The 25,848-nt window shown below is 35.9% G+C and overlaps 1 protein-coding gene and 1 non-coding gene across 7 annotated transcripts; one reads left to right on the top strand and one right to left on the bottom strand.

Moving 5' to 3' along the window:
* LOC120265727 (eIF-2-alpha kinase GCN2-like) lies at positions 1-4,292 on the top strand. Of its 6 annotated transcripts, XM_039273695.1 has the most exons (6): positions 1-236; positions 2,725-2,768; positions 3,320-3,383; positions 3,477-3,579; positions 3,680-3,802; positions 4,110-4,292. In XM_039273695.1, exons 1-6 carry the CDS (start codon positions 109-111, stop codon positions 4,116-4,118), a joined length of 471 nt encoding a protein of 156 aa, XP_039129629.1. In that variant the 5' UTR covers positions 1-108; the 3' UTR covers positions 4,119-4,292. The 6 variants fall into 6 exon arrangements, 4 of the variants coding, with proteins under 4 accessions (XP_039129629.1, XP_039129636.1, XP_039129623.1 ...); XM_039273702.1 differs by lacking the exon at positions 4,110-4,292 and having other exon boundaries at positions 1-159; positions 3,298-3,383; positions 3,680-4,021; XM_039273689.1 differs by lacking the exon at positions 4,110-4,292 and having other exon boundaries at positions 3,680-4,021.
* A 17,843-nt stretch (positions 4,293-22,135) lies between these two features.
* LOC120268476 lies at positions 22,136-22,244 on the bottom strand. Its single transcript, XR_005538951.1, has one exon. It is a non-coding gene; the product is annotated as a small nucleolar RNA R71 (small nucleolar RNA).
* Between the last annotated feature and the right edge of the window lie 3,604 nt (positions 22,245-25,848).

The following is a 25,848-nucleotide window of genomic DNA, read 5'->3' as shown; positions in this document are numbered from 1 at the left end:
AGAGAGAACAAGAGGGCTCTAGCTTGTTTCTCTGTTCATTTAGGTGCTTTCGCCTCCGTTGTGGTTAGCATGTTGTTCTCCACCTGAGCCTTGATCTCATCGCCATGTATGTTCTCCGACAGCTTAAACCTCCGCGAGAAATCCCCTTCACTCTCTCAGGTAAGTGAAGTGCGACACCGCCTCCTTCTTCTATCGCTGCTCCTCTTTCGATGCCGGCGTTTCCCCTCTAATGTGGAGTATGTTCACCTTGATATTTTATCTCGCTCTTTTTTGGGATCTCGCTTATAGATTTTGTATCTGATCTAGTTCATTTTGCTATTATTTTCATCTTATTCTTTTGATACTAGTATCATGTTATTTGATCGGTGAACTAATGGAATTATTGGTGTAAATCCTTGTTGATGCTTGTTGAAGCTTAGATCATTGATGGTCTCTGTGTTTGATTTGGCTTGGATCATAGATATGTTGATTATTTACTAGGAATTCATGTAATTTTTTCTCTATTTGAACTGTAGATAATAAAAAAAATCATTTCCCATGGTGATTTGTAAAGCTTTGTATTCATACATTGAATTATTTGTTTAGATTAAATATAATTATGAATTCATCTTGAAATTAAGTTGAATATTAAGTCAATTCACCAAATTTTTTAAAAGAAAACATGATGTTTAAGTTAATTGTTAGCACGACATGAAAAGAATCGACTGATTACACTTTGTAAAATGCTCTTCTTCCAAACTAGAACAAAGATGAGTAAGTATGTAAGATGATGCATGACCTGTCTGAAGGGCCATTTTCATAAACAAAATAATGGTTGTTTATAGTAATGCTTTTACAGTAACACGTGACATATTACAAACAACGGACTTAAGATTTTGTGGATCTACAGAACAAACCCTTGCTAGATTGAGAGGGGCTCTTTCTCCAGGTTTTGTCATGTCTTTATTTAGTTCTTTTCTAATATTGATTGAGAAAAACCATGTATGATAACTACAAAAGTTTGCAAATAAATTTACCCACAAGGCCTTTGAAGAGGTGTCAGCCCTTTTAACTTATTTAAGAGTGTAGGGGATTGAAAAAAATATTCTTGCAGATGTACTCCTACCCCCTTCTAAAGATTATTATATGGATCTCTTATATGGATCTCTATTTTCAAGTGAGAGACTGTGCCATGCCCGCACCTTTATTTTTATGGTGCATTATTTCTTGAAAATTTTCTTTTAGAAGATTGGATAGCAATCTTCATTTTAGAATCAAGTACCATGTCCTTGTTATATTCTTATATAAATCCAAATGATGTGTAGCAGGGCATGTGGTCATCTATTTGTATTCCCAAGGCAGGAGAATGTTTGTTGTGTTTATGTCAACCTGGAGTTAGCTTGTGTTTGTGTCAGCATGAGTGTGACAATTTCATCTCAAAATTTCCCCATGTTTCAGTTCTGATTTTTCTTAGTGTTACTTTGTTAGAAAATCTACCTTTTTAAAGGTTTGGTAACTTGTTATGGGAATATAGACTTGCCTTTCCTTCTCCTTTTCCCTTTTAGCATGATTTTGCAGTTTAGATCTACAAGATGATTAGTATATTTTGTTTTTTTATGAAATGCGATAATGATGATATTGTTGGGTCATTATCTTTTATATTATCATTTAATTTTGCCATAATGCTATAAGCTATCAGTGCCTCCAGACAAAATTTGAGTTTATAAATAAATAACCTATTTGAGATTGAGCTTTATGGGCATCGGATAGATATCTCTTGCATTTGCTTAGCGGATTAGTTGAGATCTAAATTCATTGGAATAAAATAAAATTACTTTAATTGTTCTTCAAGGAAATCAAGTTATATGCTTGATTCTATTCCAATGCTTTTGTGTTTGAATGATTAAACTTTGCTAATAAGCTCTTAGAAAATGCTATATCTGGTTGTATACCATTAACAAGAAGCATTGGTGCCTCAATAACACTAGTGTATGGTCTTTCATGATTGAGATGCTATTTATCACTTTCTCTTAAAATTCAGAATAAATATTTATTTATATCAAGCAATTTCACAACCATAGGGATATTATAAGGATACTGAATGGATATGCTTTATCCCTGTAAAATTATTTTAAAACCTTTTAAAAAAAGATAAGTTCATTAAAAAAGCAAATGTTTAATTTTTTAAAAACTAAATCTCCAAGCTGACTGTTCCAAAAAATAAAGTAAAATCACCAAGCTGAGACACCTTTTTTTTTTTCCTAAAATCTTTGATTTCAACTTTCTTTATTTCTTTAAATAGCTTATTGCTTTTGGAAGTTTTTCAGGAGCTGCGACAATATTTAAGTCATTGCCATAGATAACAACTATCATAGGCACATAGCACTTTTATAAGGTAGATTAGTAAACTGGGTTATTTTATATTATTTTTCGAAAAGATATGCATTGAGGTGATTTTGTCACATATGCTGAGTTTTTTTTTAGGGGTGGTAACCAGGTGGGGGAGGATGGGGAGGGGCCTCACCTACTTATATGTTAAGTCTTGAATGCCATTTATTGTGCTTTATGCCATCTATTTGCACGTCTTTATTTGTGCCTTTGATAGACCATTCTCTCTATTCAATTGAAACATAGGAATTGGGTATGACAGAATTTGAAAATTTCTAGATTTACCATTATATATTAATTATTGATCAGAAGTTTTAATGGTCTTTCGTAATAACATCTTAACTTGAAAATCCACAGATCTTCGGTCAAAGAGTTCATTACTCAATCTAGAGAGAGTAAAGGTGGGTTCTTCAGTATATTTGGGTTCTTTATATCTATAGTATTATGTTCCATTTTTTTTTCTATAATTTTCTTTTCGCCATATTTTGTTCTTTCTTTGTTCTACTTTCTCTTTTATTCTATATTTGTTTATTCTGAAAGATATGAGTAAGTCCTAATTAGCCATGTTCCTATGAACGTTGTGAGGTATTTATTCATATGGTCATAGCCCTTATAACTTTGCAGCCATGACCCCAAATTGAAAATTTTTTAATTAGGAATTTGGTGATTAAACAGCCATGAAGTACATCTCACGCTCCTCCATGGAAAATTTACAAGGATAATCAATAGTAAAGTAATATCTTTGGCCAAATCTAGCATAAAATAGGTATGTCCAGTCACACTTACTTAAATAAGGACCAAAATATAAGTAAACAAAAATAGTTATATATATAACCCTACTTTGTTTTAAAAGAATGCTCCCTATTTTATATCTACAAGAAGTCTAAAATAAACTAGACGTACTCTCACATTTTTCAATTTCTTTTATAGAAATATTACTCTCTGAATGTAGTTGGAGTCAGCCTTGCATTGGAAAAGATATTTCCTCATTCTTCAGTTGATATTAGAAATTTCAGGTTTGATCTCTCCGTTATCATTAAATCGATTTTCTCTTAAGTTTACTCACAACTTTCTGAAGAACTTTTACAACCTGCCACAATGTGATACAGATGTGAAAACCATATCTGTATGCTTGTCTGCTCAAAAGATGAAGGTGGGCTGCTTCAAGAACGCATGGAAATTGTTGCGGAGTTATGGCAAGCAAATTTGAAGGTCTACTGAATCATTCACGTGAAACGTATCAGACAATTGTTTCCCAATGAAAGTTACTATGGTTTATTTTCCTTATAACTTAAAAATATCTTAATTACAGGCAAAACTTGTTCCTCTGTTAGACCCAAGTTTAACTAAACAATATAAATATGCAAGTGAACATGATCTCAAATGCCATATTGTCATAATTGAAGTTGGTCTATCTCAAACAGGTCTCGTAAAGGTAATAATTTCTTTCTTCCTGTAGGAATGACTTATGTCTTTTTTTCCCCATTGCTAGATGTATTGTCTTCAAACAAATGATATAATTCATAGCTTCTGAAGATTGCGAAGGTGTTTGTCTCATTTCCTTTCTATATACTTTGTGGGGCCTGCATTTAATTGATTTAAATCTTGTGGATAGCTTTTCTGACATACTTACAAAGATTGAGAAAACTAGCGATTCTAGTGTCGTTCTTATTGAAGTTGTAATTTATTATTAGGTTATTTGAACTATTTAGAAGCTTATTTATTATATTTTGACCTTGCAGGTACATTAATATCTGTGTATGAACTACTTTCTGAATAATCTACAAGTTATCATGTGCAAGTTCATTATATTGAGCTAAAGAAGGAATCGGAGGTTGGTAGGAAGCATCTTGTCAAATTTTTGACAGAAGCAATATCTGCACAGTTCCAGAATCTTCCAAATTGAAATTTATTATATCCATATTTCTTAGGTATGAACCTGAAATCTGTTTGTTATTTATATTAGTTAAGAGCTTGTGTAATGGACTCATATCTGTGTCAGTCTATTTGATTGATATTTGTGTGACATACAAAATTTCTGACTTTATTATGTTAAAGACCATGGCTAGTGCTGCTCCCCAACAATGCCAGCCAAACATCGGTCTTGTGATGACCAATGATGTTTCAAATACAAACCCTGAAGAAGTAGTTCCTTGCATAGCACTTTCAAAGAACGATTATTATGTGATGTCTGCTTGTGGAGGAAAGGTCTCTTTGCTCAATATGATGACTTTCAAGGTAAGCTGCTATTAAAAAAATACTAAATAAAATTTCTTGATGAGTTATCATTAATTTCATGTGATCATTGTCTTTTGCAGGTGATGACAACTTCCATGCCGCCATTCCTACTTCAAATTATTTAGCCTTCCATTTTACGGGGACAATAAAAGGATTCTACAATCCTCCATTCCAATAGTGATAATTGAGCTTAGCTTTCGAAAATAATCTTAATATTGTAGTATCTTTAGGTGTTGATGCTTAGGTATAAAGCAAGTTACTTTGTGATCGTTTCTTTCTATAGTATTTACCTTAGAAATTCAGCTGTTGTACCCCACAGTTTCCATTAGTAACATGCATGTTTTATGTCAGAAATCTGTGCTCATATCCAAGAAGTATTTTATATTGTAATTTTTTACAATAGTCATGCACTTATTGTTGTGATTGCAGCAATGTATTTGGAACACTAATTCCTGGGAGAAAAAGAAATCCAATGCAATTCAATTGCCCATTGGAAAGGCTACTATTGGTGATACTAGAGTTCGATGTCATCGAGGTGCCTAACTTTGCCATGCCCCTCTTTGCCAAATGAGAAAGCACGTGTTTTTAGAGGAGATATCATTGTAGAAAAGTTTTAGCCCCCGTGGCCTTATGTGCTTGATATTTATGTATATATTTTTGTTGTTATGATGAGAGACTAGTAATGTGTGTGTGCGCATATGTTTTTGTGTTTGCTTATAATATGTAAATTGATTATAAAAAAGAAGTTGTTCATTAATTAATAAATTAAAATATTAATGTTATCTTTCATGTTCTCTCAAATATATATATATATATATCTTTGGTTGTTTATATTAAAAACAGATTTGATTAGCTAATAAAGTATGTACTCAATTTACAAGGGTTTCAAAGGCAAATTTTTCCACCGCTATAGGTTACTAAACAATTCTATGGGACATATAGCGGTAGAAATGTTCCGTCACTATAGAATTTATAATGGCAAAATTTTTTTGTCACTATAGGGATGCTAAATAAATCTAAATCAATTATAGCAGCAAAAATATTCCACCACAATAGAATTTATAGCGGCAAGATTTTTCGTCACTAAAAACATATAGTGACTAAGGATTTAGAAGCTAATTGGATATCTCCTACTATAGGGGCATTAGGGCTAAAATGAGGCTTATAGCAGTTGATTTTTCCCACCGCTATAAGCCTTATTTGTTTTAGTGTGTTTGATGAGTGCATCTCATATCATGTTTGCTTACCCTCAATTCATGCTTTTGCCTTCCTTTCAGCACATTTGTGTATTCGTTTGGTGTTATTTTGGGTATATTTGTCAATGATGCAGGAATTAGGGAGCTCGAAGCAATTTGGAGTGAATCAGAATACCAAATGGGTGAAGATTGGAGAAATTTCTAAGTATTCAAGCTTAGCACGGGAAGAGCATAATCATGTTGTCCCCCTAAATATCCCAGGCTCATGACGACTGAGTGATAAAGCTTGCAAGGGAGTGTCACCAGACCAAACACGATTGGAGCTTGCTCGTGCCCCTCCCCCTAGAAATTTCTGGCTAAAGTTCTTTTATACTTAACTTGCTTTTTTTCCATCTCACCTCTATTCTTTGAATATGGCTCATAGGGGAAGAACGTGCTGGATGCTCCTAGCAAGATCATTGATAAGTGCTTGTGTATAAGTATTAAGATGTATTGTTTTCTTACATTGAGCATCATTTTTATCAGATTTTATCACTTATACATGTGTATTTGTGTTCTTTTGTGCATTTAGGGTTGTGGAGATAATTTTGGAAGAAAAGGAAGCAAAACTAGATCGTGGATGTGATTGTTGATGAAATTCTCAGATTCAACAAAGGTGAAGATACAAGTTGTACTCAAAGACATGTGGGTCTGTGCCAACCTCCATTGTGCTCAAGAGAATATATATAGTGGAGGGGCACAAAGGCAGTCACACTCATTTTTTTTGACTTGTGCAATACTAGCAAGAGCTTCGTCAATGTGGTTTCATTGAAGACACGACGTGATCTACCACATAAATGTGTGCTCATTCATATAGCCTCGATGAAAAAGAGTGTAATCGGGAGTATCTCGGTGAAAGTATTGTAGCTGATTACCATAGCAAAATTATTGTAGAAGATTCTGTTCATGTCCGTGAGAAACAAGTTCTAGAAATCCACACGGCCGTGTGGATGCCCGATTTCAGCCCCTATAAATATTGCTTTTTGAGAGTTATTAGAGGATCTTTTTCCCATCTTTTGCCAATCTTTGGAGGCATTTAGGGGCTAGGGGTTTGAGAGACTTTGGGCTAGAGTCATTGGGTGGTCCTACAGCCTTTGACATCAGCGTTCCTTTGGAGGAGAGTTCTGGGGGGAGCTTTTGGTCGGCATCGATTGGCGAGGTGTACTCTAGGCTTGACAAGGGAACCTTTGGAGAAGATGAGACGGCTCCACAAGGCCATCGATACGGACTACGAGGGGGTTTTATCTATGGATTGCATTCTTTTACTTTTGATTTCATTATTGATTATATATTGCTCCATGGAGAGCTATACCCGTAGTGGGTACTTGGACTTGTAAACCCTAGGACAATTTTGTGTCATTGACTCTTATTATGTTTCTTTAATTGATGTTTTAATTGAGTTCCAACCTTGAATGCTTGTTGAATTGATTTTCCCTTAGAGTGACACTAGGGATTGAGAATCTAAATTGGTAATCCTTGTGAATGAGTGACACTCCATTATTATTGGACAAAAGCTAGGGTTGGAGAGAGTCGAGAAACGTGAGTTTATAGGTAGTCAAACGTCCCCTTTGTCTTTCGGTGTCATTTATCCTACCTCCATGTTCCAAGAGTTCTTTACAATCATAATAGAGTGAAGTGCTAAGAGACAAACTCCATTGAGGGCTTAGTTCGTGAGCAACGAGTGAAGTGTAGAAGTAATCTTTAGTGTTGTGGCTAAATAGTGACTAGGGGTTTTTCACTTTGGACCAAAGGGTTAGATCAGTATTAGGAAATAGGGTTTATCACTTGGCATCCCAGGCGTTAAGCATCCTTACGATGTGAGGTGTCAGAGTATCCCTTTCGCGGGCATAGTGTAGGGTTATTAAGGGTTGACCTTAGGTTTGGAACCGTGTGTTTTTGAGTTTCCACGGCTCATTAAACATCAGTTAGGACACATAATAATTAGTCTTGCACTTGAAACAATAGTCCTAGGGTGAGCAATGCTCGAGTACTCCATCTTCCTATCGATTACCTCTCCTTATTTCTATTGCGTCTCTTTCTTCTTTTCTTTACTTTCATTTGCATTGATATTGTTCACTCAAAAATCACAATTTGGTTTTCACTATACTTAGATAGCAATACTTGTGTTTCCGAGCACACTATTCCCTATAGATACTACTACCCACTCACTAGGGTACTTTTATTATGATAACTGAGTATCGCATCATAAAACTCAACGGGCATATCAATCATGCTCAAGTGAAGCACGGTCCAAAGCATGGCCGCCTCCTCCTAGAAATTCCTATCGAGCACTTAATCGATTCACTCAAAACTCTACCATGGAAACACGGTCTAAGCATGATTGTGCCTAGCCCGTGTGGAGCTCAAAGACAAAAACTCAATTTCTAGGGTTTGCTTTCATCTTTGTTTTGGGAATTCTAATCTCCACCTGAGAACCTTGAGAGAGCGAAGATCAGGCTTCACCACACCTTCTAAAGGGATCAAGGATGAGTTGGAGGCACAAGAGAAGTGGGGTTAGCATACAAAGCTCAACGAGAAAGATTATCCATGAGGGGTTAACCATCCACGATTCCCCGGGATATGAACTATGTTGTTCTGTATGCTTTGACTACATGATTTTAATGTTTATAGAGTTCTTTTGGTTTCTTGTGTTAATCATGTGCTTGCATAACTTGATGTGTTTGATTTGCATAGTTGCTTAGGTAATCTAGTTATCCTAGGAAAACTTGGTATATTTGAGAACCATAGATGCAACATTGCTCTTAAGCACACACTTGAACCATAGAATGTACCTGGTAGGCTTTAGAATTAAGTCAGCATGCTATAACTCATAGGAATCATCTTGGGCATTGCTCTTTTGTTGTTGTATTCTCAATTCTAATCCCCCTGTCACCACCATTGTTTCCCTCCTTTGTCGATTGGTTTAATTCAACCTCAATCCAATCTTTGTTTAACTAAACAACAGAAGATAAATTAGTACTTTAAGTTCAGTCCTTGTGGTTCGAAAAAACTACCCCTCACGGGGTACCACTCTATTACTTGTGTGTGATCCATGCACTTGTGTAGAATACATCAGTGTTTTAATATCTTTTGCCGTATGTTAGATTCAAGAAGGTGGCTAGGGTTTGGAGACGGGATCTTTGTATTTAAGAAGAGGTTCCTACATCAATCTTTATCAATTCCATCATTGTGAAAGTTATCAAGGGAGTCACCCAGACTATAATCGAGGCTCCGCACCTCTTACTGATGAAGTGATTCTTTTGAGCTTAAGGAGCTATTCATCAAGCCAATCACTCATAGATTTTGAGAGGCTTTCTTCTATGGATTTTAATTGCATTCATTAATTATTTTGATTGAATTGTATTGCTTTATGGAGTGCTAAACTCTTTCGCGTACTCGGATATATGAACTCTTGGATTTATTCTTCAAATAATATAACTTTTACTTTCTTTAATTTGATATTGATATTGAGTTTCAACCTTGTCTTTTAATGGCATGCATTCCATTCTAACGAGAGCTCTACTATTTGTTTTAATCACACTAGTGATGTGTCAAGAGACTCTACTAGGGTTAGATTCACCAAGGTTGAAGAGGGGTTGAGAGGGTGAGCTTTGAGGTAGGAGGTGTGCATTTTTCCTTCTGAATTAATTTTCCCCATCTCTGTATTCTACTAAGTTCCATGAAATCATATGAAATTTCAAAGAGAAAGATCAATGCCAGCGGTTTGTATGGGATTAAGCATCGAGTTTCTTGAGAAAGGAATTTATCTAATTTTAGGATTCTGGTAAAATCTAATGGGATCCCCAAAAGCATCATGTAGTCATATGTGATTTAGGGAAGCATTAGTTAGATTTTCGTATTTCCCAAAAATCCTAGGGAAGCATTTCTCTGGTGCCTATTTCAAATTTGTTAGATCCTTTCAATTACTTGCGTAATTTTTCACCAGACTACTTGATTATAGTTAGAAAACAAAGAATTGATTCAAGATGACTCAAACTATGAGTTATCTTGAGTGAGATGCTGCCTGTGGTACATGGAAGGGTGCTGGCCAAATTGACGAGGTTTCATCAATCCCACAAGTATCAACAAACAACCAAGTACTAATTCTAAAGATGTTCACAATACAATCAAATGAAGATAACATCAAAAGTAAACTAATAAAACATCCTTGATCCAAGTACAGGTGATGGATTCTTCTTTTACACCCCCAATCCCTTGCTAACATAGATCGAGAGAAGAGAAATAGGCTAGCTATAGATATCTCCAAATGACACCCTTAAATACTTCCTTCTTGGCATGGAACCTCCAAGATGGTAATGATGCTTGTTAACAAACCCTTGATTTTGGAGGAGGTGGTCGGGTGAGGAATTCTCCTTGTGTTCTGCATGAGCTTACCTAAAAGGGCACCAAAAATGTTTACAAAGCCTAACATTCTAGCCTATAACAACTATAGAAATAGAGCATCCACAGGGCAACCCCGAGAGCATTGATACCTTGAGGATTCTTCTGGACTTGTTATAGAAACTTACAATGACACCATTTTGCTACAGTGCGCGTCTTTGATGTTGATTCATGCGCCATCCACAGGCATGGATTAGGCCATGGGTCTCTTAGGAAATCTCCAATTTAGCTAAGTTTATTTCAAGAAATGACTGATGACTCCATGATTGTATCCACTATTGTGGATCTTGTAGGAAAAAACATTTTTGTCTTAAAATTAATCTAAATTATGACACAACAATTCCTTATGTTCCCAAAATGTTCCAATAGGTAGGAATTCATAAGAAAAATAAAAACCAATTTAACCACTAAATAAAGTAGAAATGAGATGAAAATTGCATGCAAATGGTAAAAGATTGTTTGTGAAAATATGTGAAATTAGCTCTCATTAGGAGAATAATTATGTTTTAAAGATGAGGAGATAGACTAATTTTCCTTTCAATGACTTGCAGGGCTTTTTGATGCTAAAACAAGCGAAAGGGCCCTTTTGATGCTAAATGATCATGGGCCCTTTGATAATTAAGGAAAATAAGTTTATGGACCTTTTTTGATAATGAAACACGTTTATGAGTCCTTTTTAAGTAAAGAAAAAGGGCTTGTGTATCTTTTTGATAATGAAACCAACTTGCATAGCCTTGACGGTAATCAAAGTTGTGAGCCCTTTTGATGTTGAATAGGCTTCGTGACTCTTTTGATGAAGAAATGTCCTAGTGAATTAAATACCCTTTCTTGATCAAGTTGGAAAGAGTATTTGGACTTATTCATAGACTCAAACTTAGTTGAATGGGATTATTAATGAAATCAATTTAATTAAATTGAATCAACTAAATTGATTATATCAAAATCAACTATTAAAGAAAATCAAATTAATGATAATTATTTAACTCAAATAAAACTATGTCAATCAAGCCAAATTAAATCATCAAATCCGAATTGGACATTTGTAGTTTGCCACATTCAAATCAAAATCTTGGTGCTTTATGAAATTTCAAATTGGATCTTTACAATTCACTAAATCTCAATTGGACCTTTGTGCTCCATCAAATCTAAGGATTAGATTTTTATAATTACTTAAATTTCAAATTGGTTCATCATAATTTTTCAAATTATAAATGAAGGATTCATGGTCCTTCAAATTTAAATCCAACCTTCACGGTCCATCAAATTCTAAATCAAACCTTCATTATATTTCAAACTTTAAATGGTCTTCACAGTCTACTAAATTTAAGCCAGATCTTCATAGTCCACTAAATTCCAAATCATATTTGACTCCCATAATTTCCTAAATGCAAAACAAGATTGTTGTAAAAGCTTGAGTTTCAAAACTTGTCCCCATAGTTCTTCAAATTTGAAAGAGAAATTTTACCGTCCACCAAATTCAAATCTAGCATCTGATGATTCATCATATTTAATCTGAGCTAGCTATCAATGAGGGAAATTTAAATTAGACCCTCGTGAGCTTTATTAGTTTCTAAACCAAATCTTTCCAGACTGCCTAGTACAAATTAAATTAGACCCTGGTAGTTTATTCAAGATGAGTCTTTGAGATCCATCAAAACCACCATCTATAAAGACACATTCTAGACACAAAGCCAAACAATCAAAAAGGCCAAAGTCAATTTATGAACTCGATTTAAAAGAATACTAAAAACTTTTGAAAGACCAAAGCAAATTAATCCTTCTTCCAAGAAACTTGAAAAATGGTCAAAAGCAACTATAGAAAAAGCATTTAAAATCATTCTTTGGTTTAGAATATCTTTAAATTTTAGTACTATAAAAACTAGCATTATTAAAATCAACTCACATCGTATTTTCTAAATGAAATGGTCGAATTCAACTAGAAGTCGCAATTAATCCTCTTTCCAAGAAACTTAAGATGGCAAAAGTAACAATATAGAAAAGCATTTAAAATCATTCTTTGGTTTAGAATATCTTTTAAATTTTGGTAATATAAAACTAGCATTATTAAAATCAACTCACATGTATTTTAAAATGAAAATGGCTCTAATTCAACCAGAAGTCATAAAGTCCACAATATTTGAAAAGTCACATAAAAACTCTACAAATTATGAATTTGTGACATAGTTATATTTTGATATATTTTCTAAACTCTAAATATTGAGCCTATACAAAAATATAAGGATAAATCTTTAAATATACTTCATGTAATTCAATGCATGCATAATGTAGAGCACCCAACCAATAACTAGTATTTAAAATTAATAGTGGTTAGAATGAATCATGCCCTTGCCTATGTTTCGTACATTGCTTGATAATTGAATGGGAGTACGGTACGATGCCTCGCCTCTGTCGTGGGGAATCCTCATTCCCTCAACATGGGTTAGTGGGCATTATTTAACTAATATATTTATCATTAATTAATATTTAATGATAAAACATTTATCTATTGCTAGTTACACTCGCTTATTTTTATTCATTAATTTTAGTATTTAATTGTAATTGTTGAAATTAATTATAATTGAAGTAAATTAATAATTTACATATTTAACAATAATATAATATTAATAATATAAATTTAATAGAACAATAACAACAAAAGAAAATTATATATATATACAACAACAACGCTTAATAAGGATATAAAGGAGCAATATCTTAGTTTATATCAAAAAAAGAAAATTGAAGAATGTCTAGTTATCAAATATATGTTTTAAAATTTTTTTATTGAATTATTTTTGTGTTTTGAATAAAAAGCGCTTTGCTTATTTTTATAAAAGAAATATTTTTGATGTCAATTTTATTACCTTTTATGTTGGTGTGATATAAGAAAGTTTGAAGTTTGGTCTCAAAATTCTTATTACGCCTTTATTCTCTTTCCTTGCTTTTTAAATATCTAAACATTTTCATAAATTTTTCTTTGAATTTAGAAAATGGCGTGCAATGTAGCATCATGACATCAAAACTCACATTCCATAAATAAAATTATTTTAAGCATTAAACAATGGAGATTGAACAATGGCCAAAGAATTCATGGCCAGTGGCGTTGGTCCCACTGTGAAAGACGAGTGTGAGACATTCAAAATGTCTTGACTTTAAACTTTATTGGACTACGGGCTCCATTTAATTCAAAATCTAGTATCTAATGCAGTATTCCAGTTGAACTACTTCTGAACTAAAAAGTAGATAGCATATATTCTGATCAAGGCTTTTGATAGACCCTTAATTTTGTGTATTTCTCCACAAATGCATCAGTCATAAGCAGATTAAAGTGTACGTATTTGGGGCATTTGAATCCACACTAGTTGTTGTTTAATTATCTAGTGAAGGGATTTGATCGGTTGCTAATCCTAATTTAGAAGATTAAGAGCTAAAAAGGAGATAATGAATTCAAGGTAGAATTAAGGGAGATGAAATGACACCCTCAAACTCAATCACCTGAAGACATCCTTGCATTTAATTTCTTGTATTGAATATTGCTTGATCACTCTCGGCCCGTGGATATTCATAGAATAGTATAACCCCTTTGGTCCAGACAATTAAACTCTAATCCTATATTACAATGATAATTATCCAATGATTGCACTAAAGCCCTGTGAATCCCACTATTAGGTTTAACTCTCAATGAGTTTGACATGATACACCCCTATCTCTAAGCTGCACTCATCCTCTACCTCTTATAGTGGGACCCTAACATTTATCAAATTTTTAAATCCCTAATCATGTTTATCTAATATGCAATTGGGGCTCTCACGCTAGCATTCATAATCATGAAAAAACATAGGAGATTCAACATAAAACCAAGACCAGTAATAGAAAGAAATCAAATAAAGTTAGTCTTGAGAGTCATGACATGAGGCACCAATGAAGTTTAGCTTCTCATGGTGTAAAGAATCCTAATACAATCCAATACAAGTGAACATATTGAAAATATAATGGGAAACTCCCTCAAACTATTCTTCAAGTGAATTATGGTGGAAACTCTCAGATTGGAGAAGATAATGCTATCTAGACCAATACACAATTGGTCAAAGGAGCAACATCTTCTCATCTTGGATTAATTATCTTTACCATCCAATTAGAACCCTAGCTGCCTATAGAAAGCTTGTCAGAAGATCCCTCATAAAACCTAAATTTCTGCTTTTAAACTGTGGGTAACATGCTAGTGCACAGTTGTGCTTTGAGTATGTTGGACTCATCTTGATCATTCCTAGTACTTAGGCTCGATAATTGTGTGAAAATCTGGCATCCAGAGATCCACATGGCAAAAGAGCACTCTTGTGTTCCGCTCAATAAAACATGCAAAAGCTTATGCTTTTTAGATTCTTCTATCCAAAGTTCTGCATGCTCTTAACACGCTAGTGCTAATGCTGTGCTTTTATCTGGAATTGATCTTTTGTATTTGTTTCACTTAGAATCATGATAGTTTTACTGTTTCCTTTCTCCCAACCCATGTTTACCTTGGTATTAAGCCCAAACTTCACCATATAGCACTAAAATAGAACAAATCATGCATGAAGACAAATAATACATGGATTTACAATACAAAATATAACTATTTCATGCACTCATTAGCTGTGATAATATAATAGCATGAATTTTTTAATGCTTTATGTGAAGTTTGTGGCTTCTTAGCAAGGGGCATGTGTGGATCTAGGTTTTTTTTGTCCCCATTTAGTTGTAAAAGCCATTCAAGCCTTGAATTCTTGGCTTTTTTCCATGCAAAAGCCATGAATTAAGGATTGTATTAAGTCTTGTTTTGTTGATGCTTCGTTGTCATCTTAGTGTTAAGGTGGAGCAAAACTAGTATAGCATCCTTCTCTACCTTTTTCTCTCTGGGGAGAGAAGAAGAAGAAAGAAGAAAGAAAGAAGAAGAAGAAGAAGAGAGAGAGAGAGAGAGCAATGAGGGTGTCGGTGGTGGAAGGAGGATCAATGAAATTTTGGTTGTGTGCCGTATGGTGCATCTAAGTTCTACACCGATGTGGTTGAAAGAGATAACAAGAATAGATAGAGATGAGAAGTTGAGATGAGTAATTAAAGGAGGAATCTTTTCTAACTCTACAACAAGACAAGTGCAGCTCATTTATGGAAGTAAGGTTGTTGAGTGTTAGGGACATGCTACTTGACATCTTTGCTCAAGTTGATACGAGTCATATCCAAGTGTTGCACGTGGAGTGAGATGAGCCAATGATATAATCATGCTAATTTTATCAAAAATAATTGCCTCTAAAGGTCTAGATATGGAAGGCTCTTCATGTTGATCAACCGAAATCCACAAGAAATTGATATGGTTAATTTAGAGAGAGTGAGAGCTACCTTTGAAGGAGAAAGAGGTCTTTACACCATTGCCTAGTGTGTCTTCAAGGTTATGGCCAAAAGCTTGTGCTTAATGAAGAGAAACTAGAGTGGTAAGAGATAATGTTACTTATCACTCAGCGAGTTCTTGTTAGAAACGTAAAATTTTTGGCCTACTTTACTCCTCCCCTTTGAAGATCAACCCTTTTAAACCTTGTGATGTTTATTGCTTTAAGTCTAGACGTGGTGGGATTTTAATTCTTATTGCTTGTTTTATATGACTTTTTCAAGGGGCTGAAATTATTGTTCGAATTGGGTTTGGAATTTTGTGATGTACCAGGTAAGTAATCCAAACCTATTATTTTGATAAATATTAATTACAAAATTTATGATATTATTTGAATGTTTATTTATTTATTAAGAAAAGATAGTTCCACATTATGAATATTGTGAAAAATCCATTAGTAGAATTCCTTATTTTGAAATTATAAAATTTTCTGAAATTTAATAGATGGTTTATTTAAATAATTTAATTTTTTGTCAATTACTTTTTTCTTGCTTAATCATGTGATAAGATAATTATTTTATTTCAAATATGTTTCAAGTTTTATATTTTAGTTATTTATTCTTTTACTCCTTCCAGTCAGTTGTTAATTACTTGGTAATTATTATTTACTTATCTACAAAATTATTTGTTTGACTATCCATTTGTTTATAACCTCTACTTATTGTTTAACTATATATATCTTTGTTGGTGTATTTGTATCTAAAATTTTATTCAATGTTTTGGATTCTCCTGAAAGTGGATCATGCAATTTTTTATCTAGGGTGGAGATTATAGTCTTTCTTTGATGATATATTCCTGAAATTGTGAGGATGGTAATTGGAAATAAATTAGATCATTTGGTGACTTAGAGCTAATATTTCAAGGTTTATTCATTTGGATTTACGCAAATTTGAGAATATGGCATTTTATGCTTCATGGATGGAATTAGCTTGAGTGAATTTGCAAGTTACATGATAAGGGTTAAAGAAAAGAAATTTGTGGCCTAGATTCGGAGGTCGTGAGCATAAAAATTTGTAGAAGATTGAAAAGTTGTAATGATTTGTCGATCTATGTACTGCGAGAAATTTCATATTTATTGGGCATGCATTCTATGAGACATCGATACATTCTAATTGATATGTCCTAAAAGGTATCATTGTGTGAGTCCTGCAGATTTAGAAGTAAATTCTAGACTCAATAAGTCCAATTAGGCCAGAGTGCTCAATATGAAAATATCCCTAACCATCTTAACTTTCAAACTACAAATTTCAAATTTATTGGATTTGTAGATTAGGAGTCATGATCTATTAAAAAGACTTGTCAAGGAAGATGTCTCAATGGATAATATTCAGGTTTAGCATGATTTTTCTCACTCTTGGAGATTAAATTTGTTAGAGTATTAAACAAAGAAAAGGTTAAGGGTTGTCCTAAGTTTCTTACCTCAAAATATCTTTGCATTTGATAGTATGTTCTTGGAGTTATGAATTTTGAAATGAGACATGTTAGAAGTGTTAATATCGATGATTGTGAGATGTAAATTCTACAGTGATTGGTATCTAATAATGATTTAGGATTTTTATTTATTTAATTTTTGTAAGTAATTTTTCTCTATTCAATTATTTTTCCCTAAAAGTAGGGATCACGAAATTCGAATTTTTGCTTATATGCGAAAATTTGAGAAAAATTATGAATACTCTATACTTTTGACTTTTTGTTTTTGAATGATTTAGTGTATTGTTTGTTTAATTTTTAATATATAATTTATTCATTTTATCTAGTAAATATTTCTAAGTATATATTAGCTTGAAAAACTGGGAATTTTTGAACTTGTACTCTACAAATATTTTTGTGTCTAGAATGTTTTAGTCTCCAAATGAGCTGTACTTAACTTTGTTGGTGGGGAAGTTACACCCCTAACCTTGTCGACAAGAATCTCTTGAAAAAAATGAAATTTCGGGTTTCACACCATGTCCTTCGGTGAAATAATTAACTGACCATCTAGCACCTTGTCTATTCGGTGATATAATAAATGACCATTTGATATTTACGTCTCGGGTCACCAAGGGGTAAATAAATGACATATGATATCTCTACACTGAATCACTAGGGGTAAAATAAATGACTTATAATATGTATAGTAAATTTGGAACACAAACTTTTTGTCTCAGCCCTTGAGGATTGTTGTATTTACGTGATCTTATTTACGGGCTTTAACTTTTTGGCGAATGACATTTTGGTAGCATTCTTTTTATTAGAATATCATACTTTGTATTTTGTTTAAATTTTTGATTTTGGAGACTTGTATTATTCTAGAATTCCGGTATACTCGAAACACACTTCTTAAATTTCTGGTTTAGTCTAATTATGCTTTCGAGACTTATGCTAATTTTTGGTTGTTTACTATATTTTTTATTTACAACTTTGAAATATTGTATTTCTTTTCTTACAATATTTTTGGATAATGGTATTACTTTAGAACTATACCTCTAATGGTCTATTTGTTTTGTATTTGTTTAGACTCTATTTAAACTTTAAATTATTCTCAGTATTTTGAAATTGAGATTTTTCAACTTTGTTTATTTAAATAATTTTCAGCGGATCACTTACTATGCTAGTAAGCTTATAAAGTTGTTTTAATTTTTTTCCAAATTAAGAATGGAAGACTAGTGTGTAGTTGAGAAGCCTATAAATAAATGATGCCATGCCTTGTTGTAGAAGTTCGAGTTGTGTTTATCCAACTTTGGTTTCCATATTTTTGTACTTTGGACTTCTTGTACCCTTGTATTGAATACTAAGTAGTCTTTAATCCTGTCAACTAAGTTGGTTTTGTTATAGTTTTGCCTTCCTTGAATTATGTTACGAGGCCTTCCGAGTCTGTGAGGTTCACTCCCTATGGTTCGCTTTCTGTTGTTGTTCGCACACCAAGTCGGGTTGGACTGGGTTCTGGGTGTGACAGCATGTTGATGGTGTGTTGATGATGTTCATAAGCTAATCTCTTTCCTAGTCAAATGTTGTGGCGAACAATGGTGTGTGCACAATTACAGGCAGGCTAAAGTCTAATCACCGTTTGAAATGTCTTTCAATCGTATGTAATAGCATGTTTTTTTGAGTGTACGTTGGTGTGCATGCTAAAGTTATGTGTATTAGCGATCTTTTCTTGTAATATTCCTTTTCACGTATGTGCTTTTTGTAAGTTGAAGAATGAATGGAAGATGAGTAGACTCCTTTTTGTTTGGCTGAATCCCATCTCCCTTTTTAACAATTAAAAGCCAAAGTAACTCCATTTGCATCATTTAATTAGAACAATTTAGAAGGATGCTACCTTGTTTTGTGTTTTCTATGAAGTGTATATGAGGTTTTTTCTTTTGTTATTTAAGTCCATAAAATAAAAATATCATCTTGCAATCTGCGTTAGATAATGAAGTGACACTCATGGCTTATGGCTTTTCCATCTGAAAGAAATAAGGATGTTCTTAGATATTATGTTTCTTTCTATTATTGCATAAATTTTAGCAAGTGGAGTATACTTTGTGGTGGTAATTAATCTTGCACCATTTCTAAGGTAAGTGCATGGATGCACAAACATATAAGTGAAGATCGATTAAGTATTTGTCTTATTGTTGCTAATAGATGTGACTATATGCGATGAGCTTACTTTGTATTATTGTTGTGTTACCAATTAAACATAAGAGTTTATGGTATTGTCTCTTTACAGTTGTTGACTATACCTTTTAACCTGATTCTTTATTGTTGTCATGTTGCTAATTAAGTGAACAAGTGCATATGAACTCAGTAGTTCTAGTGTTGTCATCTAATAAATATTTAACTATACATGTTAATGGATTTTGCATTGATGCCATGTTGCTAATGTAATATTTTTATTGGATCGATGCAAATCGGTCAGGTAATGGGAAATTTAATTGTTGTTTTCTGTGTTGGTTGTGTACTGCCTAGTATTAAGTTAATATGATTTTTAAAGTAATTGATAAGTGCTTGTGTGATAAGAATGCAAAGTGTTCTTTCCTTATGATGAGCATTACTTTTATCGGGTTTTAACACTAATATGTGAGTATTTATGTTACTTTCATGCATATAGGTTTGTGAAGCCGAATCTTAGAGAAAAAAGCTAATGTAGATCGTGAGTGCACAATTTGGAGGAAATCTTGAGAAGGTTCAAACGCGAAGTCATAAGTCGGGTTCAAGATGCTAGAATGTGTGCCAACCTCCTTGTATTCAAGCAAGCACAATGATTTTGAGGGGCACAAAGGCAGTCACATTGTAAGTATTCCGGCTTGTGCATGTGTAACAAGATTCCCACCAAAGCGGCCGTTCATTGAAGAAGCAAAGTGATCTATGACATAAACGTTTGCCCATTTACGTTACCTCGATGAAAGCATGGTTTCGGGAGTGTTTCGGACCGGCGTTGTAGCAGGGTACTGTAGCAAAAAATGTAGCAAAATACTGTAGTAGGTACTGTTCACAGCCGGCCGAAGAAGGAGTTGGCCAGAGAAGCCACACGGGCATGTGGAAATTCCACCGCCCGTGTGTTAATCCTAGCATCGTCGTGGAATATCCACAGGGGCGTGTGGATTCCCAATTCCAACCAGTTAAAAGATGATTTCAGCCCCGATTTCAGCATTCTTTTCTCTATCTTTTCCCCAACATGAGAGAGGCTGCTTTGGGTTTTTGAGAGATATTGGCTAGGGATTGGGAGGGTTCTACGGCCCCGACATCGTGAGGCACCGATCCGGTGATGTGTATCTTGGGCGAACAAAGGACCTTTGGAGCAGTAGAGGACTCTCGACAAGACCATCATCATGACTACTCGAGGGGTTTTCTATGGATTTATTGCTTTTTATATTAGATTTCATTGATTGTTATTAGCTCCATGGAGAGCTAAACCCCCTAGTGGGTACTTGGATTGTGAACCCTAGGATGTCTTCGTCTCACTGAACCCTGTTATTATGCTTTCATTAATTAATATTTTTATTGAGTTCCAATCTTGAATGCATTGATTGTATGAATACTCCCTTAGAGTGACACTAGTGTTGAGTGTTCTTGTTTGTAACCCTTGTGAGTGAGTGACACACACGAGGAGTTAGACAAAGCTAGATTGGAGAGGGTTGAGAGGGTGAGTCGAGAGGTAGTGGAGTGTCCCCTTTTCCCTCCTGTTTGTGATTTATTCTACCTCCAATTCCTCGAGTTCTTTGCGAGTCATAGTAGAGTGAATGGGCTAAGGGATGACATTCCGCTAGGGCTTAGTTGCAGAGTGCAATGAGTGAAGCGTTGAGTGATGTTAGCATCTACGGCTTAATTGTGGCTAGGGACCTTCACTTTCGACCAAAGATTTAGGTCTACATATAGGGAAGTGGATTTGTCACTTGGAATCCCTAGAACTCATTGCAATTCTTTACCAGTGCAAGGTTGAGAGATTGTTCAATTTCTCCTCCGGGAAATGTATAGGGTTAGGCATGGTTGACCTTAGATTTCTAACCATGTATTAAAAGGATCTCCATGACCCATTAATGCATTAGTTAGGAAGCGTAATAGAGGGTTTTTGCACTTGAAACGATTGTCCTAGGCAGATCAATATCCGAGTAACCCATTTATATCGATTGCCTTACCTCTCCTTTACTTGTGCTCTCTCTCTTGTCTCTTTTACTTTTGTTTACATTATATCTTATCACACAAATCACTATTCATATTTCTCTTAGTGAAGAAACAATTTAAGTATTTTTACTCCCTACTCCCAGTGGATACGATACCCACTTACCTTGGATTTTATTACTTCAACAAACCCGTGCACTTGCGGGACATACGCAAAGGGCGTTATCAAGTTTTTGGCGCCGTTGCCAGGGAATAGGCGTTCAGGGACACTTTGCATTTTGTTTTCTTAGCTATTTATTTATTCATTCTATTTCACATCTTCTTTTCTATCATCCTACTGATTTGTTTTCTTTCTTTTTGTGCAACTCCAGGTTCATGACCCGAGGGAACCCCTCAATATTGATTGAAGGAGATCCCGAGCTTGAACGTGCACTTAGAAGAAAAGGGAAAGAACCTATGCAAAAATAGTCTAATCTAGGTAATTTGGAAATTGAAGGGTCAAATAATATGGCCGAACAAAAATGAGCAACAGAGGACATTATCCGATTATGCCGGATCTTCAGATGTGGGGACACAATCGAGTATTTCGCGTCCCCGATTACAGTCTCGAACTTCGAGTGAGCCGCATTCATCCACATGTTGCGAGAATCCGCACAATTCATTGGTTTGGCCGATGAGGATCCAAACATTCATATAGAGAACTTTCTCGAGGTGTGTGATATGCTCAAGATAAACGGGGTGATAGATAATGCAATCAAGTTGAGAGGCTTCCCATTTTCCTTAAACGGGAGAGTGAAGCAGTGTCTACACTCATTACCTAGAGCATCAATTACCACATGGGAGGAGATGGTAGAAGCTTTTTGCCCGTTATTTCCCTCGAAAAATCGCAAAGCTTAGGAATGAGATCTCGATCCCTTTGTACAGTTGGAATTGGAGTCTCTATTTGAGACGTAGGAAAGGTTCAAGGAGCTCCTGAGAAAGTGCCCGCAACATGATTCCCGGAGTGGATGATTGTTTAGACCTTTTACAACGGGTTGAATCCTAGCATAAGGCAACTCTTGGATACTGGGCGTAGGGAGGTACCTTTTGGTAGTAAGACCTCCGTGATGCCCACCAACTAATTGAAGAAATGGGGTTAAATAGCCACCAATGGAATGCTAGGGAGAAGAAGAAGGTGGCCGGGGCTTCATGAGTTAGATGCACGTATCTCATTGGCGGCTCAAGTGGAATCATTGAGTATGAAGTTAGATGTTCTAATTTCGAAATAGAGTGGGACGGTCAGTGACTACTTGCACGGTGTGGTGGAGCACATGCTCCTCCGATTACCCGATCTCCATTGGGTGATGCATCTTGGTTGAGAATGTTGATTTTGTGGTAATGCGATGAGGAATCAAAGGGAATCCATATAGCAACACTCAACAATCCGGTTGAAGAATCATCCCATTTCTCGTGGAGTAACCAAGTTCCACAAAAGGCCTTGGGCCACCGGGTTTCCAGCAACAACAAGCTCCAAACATGGAGACTCGAGTTTCCGGTTTGGAGACCCGAATGACCGATTTGTTGAAGGCATTGACTAGATTTGTGCAATCATCAGATACAAGGTTTCAATCAGTTGAGACTACACTTCACAACCACTACTCGCTTCTGCACAACGTTGAGAATCAAATTGGGACAAATTGCTGAAGTCTCTATCGGAGAGATCACAAGAAAGCTTGCCAAGTACTACGGAGAACAATCCTGGAGAGCATGTAAAGGTGATCACTTTGAGAAGTGGTCGATAGGGTTGAAGGTAGGTTTACAGGTGAGAAGCCCAATGAACACGCACTGAGGTCATGGAGGTTGAAGAGGAAACAAGCAAAGAGAAGGAGATGGCACCCCACCTTTCAAGCTACGAATCCCCTATCCTCTGAGGTTGAAGAATGATCAAGAGGATGAACAATACATAAAGTTCTTGAGTTTGTTCAATCAACTCCACATCAACATTCCTTTTGTTGAGGCATTGTCTCCAATGCCTAAGTATGCAAAATTCTTAAAGGACTTGTTGACTAACAAGAGAAAGTTAGACGAGAGTGCTTTAGTGATCTTAGATGCTTCTTGCTCGGTGATTTTGTAAAAGAACATGCCGAACAAGTGGAAAGACCCAGCAAGCTTCATCATTCCATTGCAACATTGGCAATTTAGTGAAGAAATGGCATTTACTGGACTCGAGGGGCCAGTATCAGCGTCATGCCATACACCTTCTTTTTAGATGCTAGGCTTGGGTGAGCCTAGGCCTACTCTGATGAGTTTGCAATTGGCGGACCGAACAGTGAGACATTCGAGGGGTATCATCGAATATGTTCTTGTGAAAGTGGACAAGTACATATTTTCTATAGATTTTGTGATGCTAAACGTCAATAAGGATATGAATGTACCCTTGATACTTGGGAGGCCATTCTTGCGGACTTCCAAGGCATTAATTGACATGGATGCTGGGGAGCTAACTTTGAGAGTTGGAGATGACAAGCTCACATACCGCATTGCTGAAGCCATGCCGCATTCTGTTGATTTTGATGTTACTTTGTATTTTCTAGACACTACTGATGTGATTGTTGATGAATATATGCAGGAAATGTTTAATCCGGACCCCTATGAGGGTTTGTTCCACCAAGAGGAGGAAAATGAAGAAGTAATGATGCTTGGCTCGATGAAAAAAGTACCATCTACTCTGGCGATATTGAAGAAGATGCTTCGAAGATGAAGAGAAGCGAGACGCCACTGAACGCCTCCAAGGTCAGTTGGAGATGTCGTGAACCGAACAAGTTGGATAAACCATTGCTAGGTTCTCCCAAGCCCGATAACTCTCCAACTACCTTCAAGAGACTTTGCTCATCATGCTTTCAAGCCATGTGTAAGAGGGCAACATTCATCTATAAGCCCCGTGAGATATAGGGACGAGGTACGCTGCTTTAGTGATATAAAACAAGCGCTTCTTGGGAGGCAACCCAAGTGTTTACTATTTTTTTTTCTTAGTTGTTAGTTTACTTTTGCATGAATAACATGTTGAGTGTTGGTGTCTTGATTTTTAGATACTTCTGCTGTGTATTGTATTGTAGATTTTAATGGCATCGTGTGTTTTCATTAGGATTTGGCGAAGTTTAAGTCGCCTGAGCTTGTTTTTAATGTTTTCCACTGGTGTATTTTGCATAAAAGGGTAGTCTCTGAATGTGTCAACATGTTCAGGAAATTTCTGTAGAGCCTGCAGAGTTTTCCAAGTCATCTAGAGAAAACGCACGGCGTGTGGAATTTCCGCACGACCATGGAGTTGTATTGTGAGCTCATCCAAAGAAGGCACAGGGCGTGGACTGCCTCGTGACCGACCTTGACGATTTTCACAGGCATGTGTTTTCCTGCAGAGACTTGGCAAATTATCTCGAGAGCACACAAGGGCGTGGACTCACCCCTGTGGGTGAACTTGTGAGAAACGCACGGGCATGGGAATTTTCCACATGCCCGCGCGGATCTCTGCAGGCAAGCTCTCTCCATCCCGAGAAGACATGAGGGCATGCTACGCGCCTCGTGAGTTGGTCACAGCCATGTCCACGCCACAGTCGCGAATTTCCGCACGGACTTCCCAAACACTTAGCATTCTTCTCGGGCTGGACAAAGAAATGGCTACGAGGCGTGTGGCTACCCCTGTGAGTTGGCTCGGTATTTTTCACACAATCTGCACGGATGCATTTAGAGGCAGTGAGGGTTTTCTTGAAAGCACACAGGGGCATGCATCTGCCCTTGTAAAGCTCTCCTATGGAGGCGCACGGGCGTGGATAATTTCTCAAGCCCGTCGCGAGATGTCTATGAACCCCAAGAGGCGAGTCCTTTAAAAAGGATGCTGCGTTTCTTCTCAAATTCACACTTCCCATTCGTCTGCAAGCACACTCACATTTTCTCCTGACTTTGTATTGCCAATTTGGAGGGATTTTTACTTGGTGTTCGGCCATTTCAAAGTTTTTCATCTCAACTCATCGGTAAGCCCTTATCTTTGTTTTTCTTCATCAATTCTTGATTTTAATCGATGAAATCGGTCAATCATGCTTCGTATATGCAATTAGAATCATTATACATGTTTAGAATGAAGTTAGAAAGAATTTAAAAGTGTATTGTTCGATTTTTGTGGCGTGATCGTGCGTTTGTTCACGCCTCAGGTTCCACAGGCGCGCGGAGAATTCTACACGACGCATGCGGATTATCGCGAACATTACTCGATTAACTCTTTTGATCGAGTTTATTTCAAATTTTTGCGAGTTATGGCATCTCGGTCAAAGAAGCAAGTCGATAAACAGCCGGTGAGCCATCTCCCCGAGCCCGAGAGCATGAGTTTTACCATTCCCGAGCATCAGCGAGGGTTTGAGCGGCTCGATCAGTCTCGATTTGGTCGCACCAGATGGACGTAGCAGCATTCGACGATATTCGGCTTAGCGCGAGGGTATGGCAGATGAGATTAAGGAAATGCTTGCGGTTGGCAGTTGGGATTGTTTGCTTTTGATCAGAGATCCTGCCATCCTCGCACTGACACTCGAGGTGCTAGCCTCGTTCGGGTTCGATCACTCGTACTCCGGGCTT

Source organism: Dioscorea cayenensis, chromosome 1, assembly GCF_009730915.1.
Source record: "Dioscorea cayenensis subsp. rotundata cultivar TDr96_F1 chromosome 1, TDr96_F1_v2_PseudoChromosome.rev07_lg8_w22 25.fasta, whole genome shotgun sequence".
NCBI classification, from domain to species: domain Eukaryota; kingdom Viridiplantae; phylum Streptophyta; class Magnoliopsida; order Dioscoreales; family Dioscoreaceae; genus Dioscorea; species Dioscorea cayenensis.
This window is presented reverse-complemented; position numbering and strand designations above follow the sequence as displayed.